This window comes from Oncorhynchus kisutch, linkage group LG14 (genome assembly GCF_002021735.2).
Source record: "Oncorhynchus kisutch isolate 150728-3 linkage group LG14, Okis_V2, whole genome shotgun sequence".
NCBI lineage: Eukaryota > Metazoa > Chordata > Actinopteri > Salmoniformes > Salmonidae > Oncorhynchus > Oncorhynchus kisutch.
The window spans coordinates 43,008,717-43,020,897 of NC_034187.2; the positions used below are offsets into that span (position 1 = coordinate 43,008,717).

The 12,181-nt window shown below is 43.0% G+C and overlaps 1 protein-coding gene across 2 annotated transcripts in view; it reads right to left on the bottom strand.

Moving 5' to 3' along the window:
- Positions 1 to 12,181, bottom strand: part of eprs1 (glutamyl-prolyl-tRNA synthetase 1) — an 86,441-nt gene that overhangs the window by 35,902 nt on the left and 38,358 nt on the right. For both annotated transcript variants that reach the window (XM_031788435.1, XM_020470354.2), the window contains exon 13: positions 7,545 to 7,655. In XM_031788435.1, coding sequence (XP_031644295.1) covers positions 7,545 to 7,655 — 111 coding nt within the window. The remainder of the gene's footprint in view (positions 1 to 7,544; positions 7,656 to 12,181) is intronic.

A 12,181-nucleotide genomic window follows, 5' to 3' on the forward strand; every position in this document is an offset into this window, starting at 1 on the left:
CCAGCGTTGTCTGGGTTAGGCCGTCATTATAAAATAATCTGTTCTTAACCTTTTTGGGATAGGGAGCAGCATTTTCACTTTTGGATGAATAGCATGCCCAGAGTGAACTTCCTCCTACTCTAACCCAGATGCTAATATATGCATAATATTAGTAGTATTGGATAGAAAACACTGAAGTTCTAAAACTGTTTGAATGATGTCTGTGAGTATAACAGAACTCATATGGCAGGTAAAAACCTGAGAAAAATCCAACCAGGAAGTGGGATATCTGAGGTTTGTAGTTTTTCAAAGCTTGGCCAATGGGGAATGCTGGTATATAGGCTCTCAACATCTAATGTGACTAAAATACAGTCTTCTGTTAAACCCATTATTGGTGAAATCTTGTTTATGAAGTTTATAGTCTTTCACATATGACGGCAATGCTTGCACATGAGATTTAATAAAAGAGTCTATGAAGTTCGACAATGGTTCTAGCATTGAGCCTATTCCTGCAACCACTGGTCTGTCGTCTGGATAATTGCCTTGTGTCTTGGGTTTGTGTCATTTCGGAAAAATGTACAGGCATGGACTTATGGCACAAAGGTATTCATATTCAGGTTTTGAGATAAAGTTGTTTAATATATGCGCTAATCTGGAGCCCTATCCTTTTTGAACACCTGTGTGGGATCAAAACTCAGTTCTCTATAGAAACGTTCATTAATGAATTGTGTCTGGATTTTTCGTAGTCTAAAACGACCATAGCACCCCCTTTTGTCTGCAGGTTTGGCAATGAACTAATGAAAGATTCATCTTCTGTCCTAGTGAGGTCCTTCTGAATGTGGTTTGTTTTTCTCATATATACTGACATGGCTTCTTGTTCCACTAACCTAATAGGTATTAATCGAGGAGTTGTTAACTATAGGACAGAATTAGCTGTCCTAGAGGCCCTTAGATACGACTGAGACTTGCGCTTCTGAGAACTTTCTTGGAGAGGTTAATAACAGAGTCCTGCTGTCGCTCCGTGTCCACGGCCTGTGTTCCTGGTCCCCTCTTTGACCACTTGCCTCTCCTACATCGTTTATTTTCTTTTGTGGAGCCTTGTTTTCGGGCTAGAAAAACAGTCTGTGTGACTTCAACCTCTTATTTCCTTTGACACATGTTCAACAATTAATAGCATTAAATCTAAAAAATAACATTTGTTGAGGATTTCATTCCATTTCTGAACGAAAGCTGACGTTTTTCCCTATTGTAGGCTCCTACTGTATTCTCAGTCAATTTATGAAAACTTGCTTGGTAGGTCGATGTCCTCAGTGGTTTTACAGACGTGTTTAATACATTTTAGGTACACACTTTATTAGAATATTTATGAAATGCATATTGCTATATTTGGTAGCAGTTATTTGTTTTCCCTCGACTCAACCCCATTCGATGCAGTGACACTATCAAGAGCAGCGTTTCTTCTTTTTTCCATTCTCCCGGCTGCGTTCCGAGACACCTCTCACTTACATGGCTCTCTGTCAAGTGATCGGGTCTCTCACAGGCTACAAGTGACCGGCAAACATCGGGGACGCAACGGCGCGCATTCACAAGTGATAGGCTAATAGTCACCCATTACACTATTCTTGATTGAATCTCGTCTTTACATGTGTGAAATTTGTTTTGATTTGGAATGGACCATTATCATAGATGACATGTAAAAATACATGTCATCTATGCAGTTAAATAGTGATTGGAGGACGCTTTTCCCGTGGTTCATTTTCATGCCAGCCTGGTAGGCTATACTGCTGTTGTAAAGAGAAGCAATGTGCTTAATATTAGAAAAGTTGCTGAAATAAATATAGTAGGCCTAGCCTACAGACAGTTGATGGGACCTTCTTAAGAGGCATGAATTACATGTTTGTCCTCAACAATCTACACACAATAACCCATAATGGCAAATTGAAAATAGGTGTAGACATTTTTGCAAATGTAAACAGTAAGTATCCAGACCACTTGTTATGAGACTTGAAAATGGGCTCAGGTGCATCCTGTTTCCATTGATTATCCCTGAACTGTTTCTGCAACTTGGAGTCCACCTGTGGTAAATTCAATTGATTTGACATGATTTGGAAAGGCACATACATCTATATAAAAAGCTCTCATGGTTGACAGTGCATGTCAGAGCAAAAACCAAGCCATTTCAAAGGAATTGTCCAAAAACGCCACGGAATTGGGGCGAAAACAGGGTAAGTAAAAAGAACCTTCCAGAAAGACAACCATCTCTGCAGAACTTCACCAAATCAGGCCTTTATGAAAGTGGCCACATGGAGCAACTTCTCAGTAAGGCACATGACAGCCCACTTGGAGCTTGCCAAAAGGCACCTAAAGGACTCTCAGACAATGAGAAACAAGATTATCTGGTCTGATGAAACCACGGTTGAGCTCTTCGGCCTGAATGCCAAGTGTCACATCTGGAGGAAACCTGGCACCATCCCTACAGTGAAGCATAGTGGGGGATGTTTCATTCTGCTGGGATGTTTTTCAGCGGCAGGTACTGGGAGACTCGTCAGGATCGAGGGAAAGACTAACGGAGTAAAGAACAGAGATCCTTGATGAGAACCTGCTCCAGAGCGCTCAGGACCTCAGACAGGGGCGAAGGTTCACCTTCCAACAGGACAACAACCCTAAGCACACAGCCAAGACAATGCAGGAGTGGCTTCGGGACAAGTCTCCGAAGGTCCTTGAGTGGCCCAGCCAGAGCCCGGACTTGAACCCGATCTAACATCTCTGGAGAGACCTGAAAATAGCAGTGCTGCAACGCTCCCCATCCAACCTGACAGAGCTTGAGAGGATCAGCAGAGAAAAATGGGAGAAACTTCCCAAATACAGGATTGCTAAGCTTGTAGTGTCATACCAAATAAGACTCGAGGCTGTAATCGCTGCCAAAGGTGCTTCAACGAAGTACTGATTAAGGGTCTGAATACTTCTGTATATGTGATATCAGTTTTTTACAAAAAATTCTAAAAACGTGTTTTTGCTTTGTCATTATGGGGTATTGTGTGTAGGTTGATGAGAAGAGAAAAACATTTATTTTAGCATAAGGCTGTAAAGTAACAATGTGGAAAAGGGGGTCTGAATACTTTCCGAATGCACTGTATATAGTTCAATAGATTTTCTGCATGCTCCCTATCCATCCCAAAAATGTCCACTTTTACGACCTGCCCAAGAATTTATCACACATTTAAAAACTTTTTTTTTTTTTTTTTTAAACATTCCTCCATATTAAAAGGGATTGTTTAAGATTTTGGCAATGAAGCCATTTACCTACTTCCCCAGAGTCAGATGAACAGGACCGGCTACCATTCTAAATGTTCCTGAAGACTTCCAATTGTTGTGCTGGTTATTATTAGCTCGTGAAACTACATCCAACTTTCTTTATACAGGACGCAGAGACATAAAAATAGTATCCACGATGGTATTCTGTTGCAGCTTGCGATTTTTATAAAATAATTACTTTTCACAAAATAAAAATGTGACCGACCAAGTTGGTCTTATGCAGCAAAATTTGAAATTGGATAAAAGTAGAGACTCATAGCTACATTTTTTTTATATCATACACTACAGTTGAGGAAAAATGGGAAAGTAATTCTGCTTTGAAAGTTGATCAACTAATAACCTACATTCTGAGAAAAAATTTCTGGCACACCTACTGGAGAGCTATTCCTCTTAAGCGTTGGCTCCACTTATCTCTAAGGATTTGCATGTGATGCCATGTAAACAACCAAAGATTTCAAGAATAAAAGCTGGTTCATACTTCGGGTGTATTCGTAAATTTAATCTGGAGTGTCAGCCAGCGTGTGCTCTGGGCATTCGAAAAACTCAGAGCGTTTCACTCTTGGAGCATTCAGAGTGCACACTGGACGCTCTGACCGAGTAGTAGGATTGATCAGAGCGTTCTGTCCTAACAGCAGTCAAGCACCCAAGCTAACTGGCTAACATTGGCTAGCTACTTCAAGACACAAATGAGAGAACATCTCACTGACCATTTTACTTGCCCTCGCAGAGCTGGTTAGGCTGTTTTTATGTTATCCAGTGCGTTGGTGACCGTAACTGTGCTGCTGGCATCAATTAAATTATGCTTTTTTGCCAACGTTTACTGACACCGGCCATATTCAACTGGTGTTGAGTGTTCGTCAATGTCAGTTATTCTGCGCTCTGACGCGCTCTGACACACTCAGGCGAAAGGTCTCTGAAATCGGAGTAGATAGCTAGAGTAAATGACCAGCTATGTCTATCGACAATTGTTGCAGTGACATCGTGAACAATCTATTGAAATGGTTACTTGCATAGTGGAGTCTATTAGACATGTATCTAGCTAAACAAAGAACCATAACCCCAACTCATGACATTATTACCCTGCATTAATCTGCAGGTAGCTAACCAACCTGGTTCAATGTTAGCTTGCTAATGTTAGGATATAACTAACAAAGCAAATGGCTCTGAGAAAGGAATAATATGACTACACAGATCATACATGTAACATTAGCAAGCGAGCCAGCAAGCCAACATTAGCTAACAGTACACCAACCTGAAATTAAAATTACTGACAAAATTAGAAACATGTAATATCTGAAAATGTAGCTAGCTTGACTATCTTACCCCTATACAACATGGATGGACACTTCAAACTGTCACGGATGCCATGGTTGCCCTTAGTTTGAAGATGTAATCCAGAGACATGTGTTTTCTCCAGCTATCATACTCTAATTCCACTGATTTCAGAACTCAGTCCTGCAGAAAGTAGAGAGCAACACGTATGCAGTTCTACTAAGTGATATGTTTTTAAAAACTGCGTTAGAAAGGATTACCTACACATACTGACCAGTTCAAATAGACAAAAGCGTGCGACATGGTAGACCAATCCAAACTAATCTCTTGGCACTCATTATCTCAGCCACTCATGGCTAGTGGGAAGGTTGTTGGCTTTTTCTGTGGCTGAACCAACTAGGCTCGTAATTTAACATGTTCCAGAAGGCATTTCTGCCCCTCAAAAAAACACGTTTTGATTTTTAAAAAACTTTCTTGTGAAGCACTGACACGCGACATACGCCTAGTTTCCTGAAATGAGTCACAAATACAATTGTGGACTGCAGTTTTGAAACCCCTCAGTTAGGCTATTCATTATGGTAAGATTTAGTTGGTTGATTATTTACTACTCATCACATAACCTCAACTTGACTTGTGCGGGGGAACTATCCATTTTAGCGTTGTCAGAGTAATATACACATCATGCTTTGGCTGCTGAACACTAGATAAGAATGCAATACTTCTATCTAGTCAGGGTGTGTCCATATAAGGCCCTGCCCTGCCCCGCCCTCCTTTCGGAAAAGCTGACCACGACTCCATTTTGTTGATCCCTGCCTACAGACAGAAACTAAAACAAGAAGCTCCCACGCTGAGGTCTGATCAACGCTGGTCCTACCAATCTGATTCCACACTCCAAGACTGCTTCCATCACGTGGACTGGGATATGTTTCGTATTGCGTCAGACAACAACATTGACGAATACGCTGATTCGGTGTGCGAGTTCATTAGAACGTGCGTTGAAGATGTCGTTCCCATAGCAACGATAAAAACATTTCCAAACCAGAAACCGTGGATTGATGGCAGCATTCGCGTGAAACCGAAAGCGCGAACCACTGCTTTTAATCAGGGCAAGGTGACCGGAAACATGACCAAATACAAACAGTGCAGCTATTCCCTCCGCAAGGCAATCAAACAAGCTAAGCGTCAGTATAGAGACAAAGTAGAATCTCAATTCAACAGCTCAGACACAAGAGGTATGTGGCAGGGTCTACAGTCAATCACGGATTACAAAAAGAAAACCAGCCCCGTCACGGACCAGGATGTCTTGCTCCCAGGCAGACAAAATAACTTTTTTGCCCGCTTTGAGGACAATACAGTGCCACTGACACGGCCTGCAACCAAAACATGCGGCCTCTCCTTCACTGCAGCCGAGGTGAGTAAAACATTTAAACGTGTTAACCCTCGCAAGGCTGCAGGCCCAGACGGCATCCCCAGCCGCGCCCTCAGAGCATGCGCAGACCAGCTGGCTGGTGTGTTTACAGACATATTCAATCAATCCCTATCCCAGTTTGCTGTTCCCACATCCTTCAAGAGGGCCACCATTTCCCAAGAAAGCTAAGGTAACTGAGCTAAACAACTACCGCCCCGTAGCACTCACTTCCGTCATCATGAAGTGCTTTGAGAGACTAGTCAAGGACCATATCACCTCCACCCTACCTGACACCCTAGACCCACTCCAATTTGCTTACCGCCCAAATAGGTCCACAGACGATGCAATCTCAACCACACTGCCCTAACCCATCTGGACAACAACACTAAGGAGATGATTGTGGACTTCAGGAAACAGCAGAGGGAACACCCCCCTATCCACATCGATGGAACAGTAGTGGAGAGGGTAGCAAGTTTTAAGTTCCTCGGCATACACATCACAGACAAACTGAATTGGTCCACCCACACAGACAGCATCGTGAAGAAGGTGCAGCAGCGCCTCTTCAACCTCAGGAAGCTGAAGAAATTCGGCTTGTCACCAAAAGCACTCACAAACTTCGACAGATGCACAATCGAGAGCATCCTGGCGGGATGTATCACCGCCTGGTACGGCTACTGCTCCACCCACAACCGTAAGGCTCTCCAGAGGGTATTGAGGTCTGCACAACGCATCACCCGGGGCAAACTACCTGCCCTCCAGGACACCTACACCACCCGATGTTACAGGAAGGCCATAAAGATCATCAAGGACAACAACCACACGAGACACTGCCTGTTCACCCCGCTATCATCCAGAAGGCGAGGTCAGTACAGGTGCATCAAAGCTGGGACCGAGAGACTGAAAAACAGCTTCTATCTCAAGGCCATCAGACTGTTAAACAGCCACCACTAACATTGAGTGGCTGCTACCAACACACTGACTCAACTCCAGCCACTTTAATAATGGGAATTGATGGGAAATGATGTAAAATATATCACTAGCCACTTTAAACAATGCCACCTAATATAATGTTTACATACCCTACATTATTCATCTCATATGTATACGTATATACTGTACTCTATATCATCTACTGCATCTTTATGTAATACATGTATCACTAGCCACTTTAACTATGCCACTTTGTTTACATGCTCATCTCACATGTATATACTGTACTCGATACCATCCACTGTATCTTGCCTATGCCGCTCTGTACCATCACTCATTCATATATCTTTACGTACATATTCTTTATCCCCTTACACTTGTGTGTATAAGACAGTAGTTTTGGAATTGTTAGTTAGATTACTTGCTGGTTATTACTGCATTGTCGGAACTAGAAGCACAAGCATTTCGCTACACTCGCATTAACATCTGCTAACCATGTGTATGTGACAAATAAAATTAGATTTGAAAATTATACCCTAATCCCTATACCATGCACTACTTTTGGCCAGGCTTTGGTAGTACAGGAATAGGGAATAGGTTGCCATTCCATAAACAAGAGTGGAAATAACAGTCAATGTACCTTGGGGTGTTTGACGGCCATCTTCATCTCCTCTGGTGCGTCGGGGATGACAACAGGGACAGAGTAGGATCCTGACAGGGCTGTGTATCTGGGCGCCACTGGGTCGACAACCTACAGACACATGGGAGAGGTTCATTACTGCAATGGTGTCCTGTGTAGAGACAGAAATTCTCATTCAATATCCTGACTAAACACAGGACATTTCAATTGGACCGGAGTGCAGGGATGAGAGAGAAAAGGATAGAAAGTAGTTTGAGAAGCCAGTTTTCAGTATGCATTGCCAACAACACAGACAAGGGGGAAAAGAAGACCCATTCTGAAAGGAAATCTGCATCCATGGCCATGAGGAGGTGAAGTCCCTTCAATTTTTCACATCCTGTAGCCTATTCAAAACAGACCCTTAGAATGCCCTGCTTTCATGATAGACATATTCCAGTGCCAAAGGTTTTGCTTATCGGAGTTTATTGATCCTAGTTGTCATGTAGGTAGGGGTAAAGTGACCCTGCATAGATAATAAACAGCGAGTAGCAACAGTGCAAAAACAAAGGGGGGGGGGGGAACAATGTTTTGAGCCTTCTTCTGACACTTCCTGGTATAAAGGTCCTGAATGGCAGGAAGCTTGGCCCCAGTGATGTACTGGGCCATACGCACTACCCTATGTAGTGCCTTGCGGTCAGATACCGAGCAGTTGCCATACCAGGCGGTGATGCAACCGATCAGGACGCTCTCGATGGTGTAGCTGTAGAACTTGGAGGCTCTGGAGACCCATGCCAGACCTTTTCATTGTCAGTGATCATGCCTACCACTGTTGTGTGTTCAGCAAACTTAATGATGGTGTTGAGAGACATGCACGCACCCCTGAGGGGCCCCGTGCTTGGCCACGCAGTCGTGGGTGAACAGGGAGTAGCAGTAGGGGACTAAACATGTACATTTAAGGGAACCCTTGTTGAGGACTAGCATGGCAGATGTGTTGTTGCCTACACTTACCATCTGGGGGCGGCCCATTGATTTTGTCTATCCCCACCAGACGCAGGTTAAAATACCTAAACAAACTATATTAGTTGGGGGACAGGTCGAAACATTCATGGACATTTAGCTAGCTTGAGGTTGCTATCTAATACGTCCTGGGAGAAACGTTGGGTTGTTATTTAACCTGAAATGCGTACGGTATGTTTTTTGCTTTTTCTTGGTAGACATTTCACCCAACTTGAGTCACATAATCGTGTTCTCTACTCCGACAATGAATTCCCATATAAAAAGGGGAAACTTAGTTTTTAGTTTTCTTTGATTAATCTCTCCTCGTTCATTCTTCTTCTGTGGATTTAATACGGCGGTTGGCAACCAACTTGACTGGAATGCGGACAACATTCATCTATCAATCACCCACGTGGTTTAGTATGCTCGAAACAACCAATTAGTAGACGGGAGAGGTAGGACTTGCAGCCTGTAGACCCACACGAGCAGTTTGGATGAAATGTTTGAATAACATGTAGGTGTACATCTATTTTGCAACGCTCGCACACACAAGGCTGGCGGTTTGGTCAGCATGTTAACAACACATTAAGTGACACACTGCATATTTTCAAGCAGAGTACTGTCTGCATAATGTTATGGGTATGCTTGTAATTGTTAAGGACTGGGGAGTTTTTCCAGGATAAAAAAATAAACGGAATGGAGCTAAGCACAGGCAAAATCCTAGAGGAAAACCTGGTTCAGTCTGCTTTCCACCAGACACAGAGATGAATTCACCTTTCAGCAGCACAATAACCTGAAGCACAAGGCCAAATCTACTCTAGTGTTGCTTCCCAAGAAGACCGTGAATGTTACTGAGTGACCGAGTTACAGTTTTGACTTAAATCTACTTGTGTCTGGTGGAAAGCAGAAAACCAGGTTCTCATCTACGATTTTACTCGTGCTTAGCTCTATTCTGTTTTTTTTTATTCCCCAAATAATCCCTAGTCCTTGCATATGACAAGCATACCCAAAACGTGTAACCACCACACAGATGCAGTGCATTCGTAAAGTATTCAGACCCCTTGACTTTTCCCACATTTTGTTATGTTACAGCCTTACGGTCTGCTAAGATGGCGCCCACTCAGCTAAGACGGCGCCAACAGAGAAGGTCACCTTGCTTCAGGTCCTTAGGAAACTATGCTGTAATTCATTTTTTAAATGTATTATTTCTTAGTCCAGAAAATCTCAAGTGGTAATACATCTTTACATTTGTGTGTATATAAAAAGGTAGTCGTTGTGAATTTGTTAGATTACTGCACTGTCGAAACTAGAAGCATAAGCATTGCTACACTCACATTGACATCTGCTAACCATGTGATCAATAACATTTGATTTATTCTAAAACTTCCCTCATCAATCTACACACAATACCCCATAATGACAAAGCAAAAAAATATATACAAAAATAAATAAAAAACTGAAGTGTGTTCGGACCCTTTACTCAGTACTTTGTTGAACTTGGCAGCGACGACAGCCTCGAGTCTTCTTGGGTATGACGCTACAACCTTGGCACACCTGTATTTGGGGAGTTACTCCCATTCTCCTCTACATATCCTTAAGCTCTGACAGTTAGGATGGGGAGTGTGGCAGCAGAGGATGTACATAACAGCCTTATTCTAAAAATTGTTTTAATGTATCCTCAAATTTACACACAATACCCCATAATGACAAAGAAAAAACAGGTTTAGATATTTATTTATTTTTTAGAAATTAGCAAAAGTAACAGAAACACCATATTTACATAAGTATTCAAACTAATTTATGAATTTAAAAAACTATTTAAATCCTTTTAGAATGATGAAACGTAACAAAAAAATGTGGGGGGGAAAAAAAATCAAGGGGTCTGAATACTTTCCCGAATGCACTGTATGAAGAGCAGTACTCAGTGATGTGTTGTATTTGCCCCTAACATAACACTTTGATTTCAGGATATAAAGTACATTTCTTTGCAGTTGACTTTAGTGCCTTGTTGCAAAGAGGATGCATGTTTTGGACTATTTTCAATTCTGTACAGGCTTTTAGGTTAGTGTTGTGGAGTAAGTACCTAAAATGGGGGGGGTGTATTGTAATTGTCTGCAACATTTCCAATCCCCCATAAATACATATATAAAATCAGCCCCCCCCAAAAAAAGAATCGGCCCAATCGGCCCTTTTTCAGGACCCGGTCTTTCAAAGATTTGGATTTTTACGAATTAACTTCACAGATCTTCATTGTAAAGGGTTTAAAACACTGTTTCCCATGCATAAATAATTAATGAACATACACCTGTGGAACGGTCGTTAAGACACTAACACCTTACAGATGGTAGTCAATTAAGCTCACAGTTATGAACACTTAGGACACTAAAGAGGCCTTTCTACGGACTCTGAAAAACACCAAAAGGAAGATAACCAGGGTCCCTGCTCATCTGCGTGAATGTTCCTTAGGCATGCTGCAAGGAGGCATGAGGACTGCAGATGTGGCCAGGGCAATAAATGGCAATGTCCGTACTGTGAGACACCTAAGACAGCGCTACAGGGAGGCAGGACAGACAGCTGATCGTTCTTGCAGTGGCAGACCACGTGTAACAACACCTGCACAGGATCGGTATATCTGAACATCACACCTGCGGGACAGGTACAGGATGGCAACAACTGCCCGAGTTACTCCAGGAACACACAATTACTCCATCAGTGCTCAGAATGTCCGCAATTAGCTGAGAGAGGCTAGATTGAGGGGCCTGTAGGCCTGTTGTAAGGCAGGTCCTCACCAGACATCACCGGAAACAACATCGCCTATGGGCACAAACACACCGTCGCTGGACCAGACAGGACTGGCAAAAAGTGCTCTTCACTTACGAGTAGCGGTTTTGTCTCAAAAGGGGTGAAGGTCGGATTTGTGTATATCGTCGAAGGAATGAGCGTTACACTGAGGCCTGTACTCTGGAGCGGGATCGATTTGGAGGTGGAGGATCCGTCATGGTCTGAGGCGAAGTGTCACAGCATCATCGGACTGAGCTTGTTGTCATTGCAGGCAATCTCAATGCTGTGCGTTACAGGGAAGACATCCTCCTCCCTCATGTGGTACCCTTCCTGCAGGCTCATCCTGACATGACCCTCCGGTATGACAAAGCCACCAGCCATAATGCTTGTTCTGTGTGTGATTTCCTGCAAGACAGGAATGTCAGTGTTCTGCTATGGCCAGCGAAGAGCCTGAATCTCAATCCAATTGAGCACGTCTGGGACCTGTTGGATCGGAGGGTGATGGCTAGGGTCTTTCCCCCCAGAAATGTCCAGGAACTTGCAGGTGTCTTGGTGGAAGAGTGGGGTAACATCTCACAGCAAGAACTGGCAAACCTGGTGCAGTCCATGAGGAGGATGCAGTACTTAAGCACTGCAGTACATAATGCAGCTGGTGGACACACCAGTTACTGACTGACTGACTTTGCCTTGATAGCTTTGCACACTCTTGGCATTCTCTCAACCAGCTTCATGAGGTAGTCACCTGTAATGCATTTCAATTAACAGGTGTGCCTTGTTAAAAGTTCATTTGTGGAATTTCCTTCTTAATGCGTTTGAGCCAAATCAGTTGTGTTGTGACAAGGTAGGGGTTGTATACAGAATATAGCCCTATTTAGTAAAAG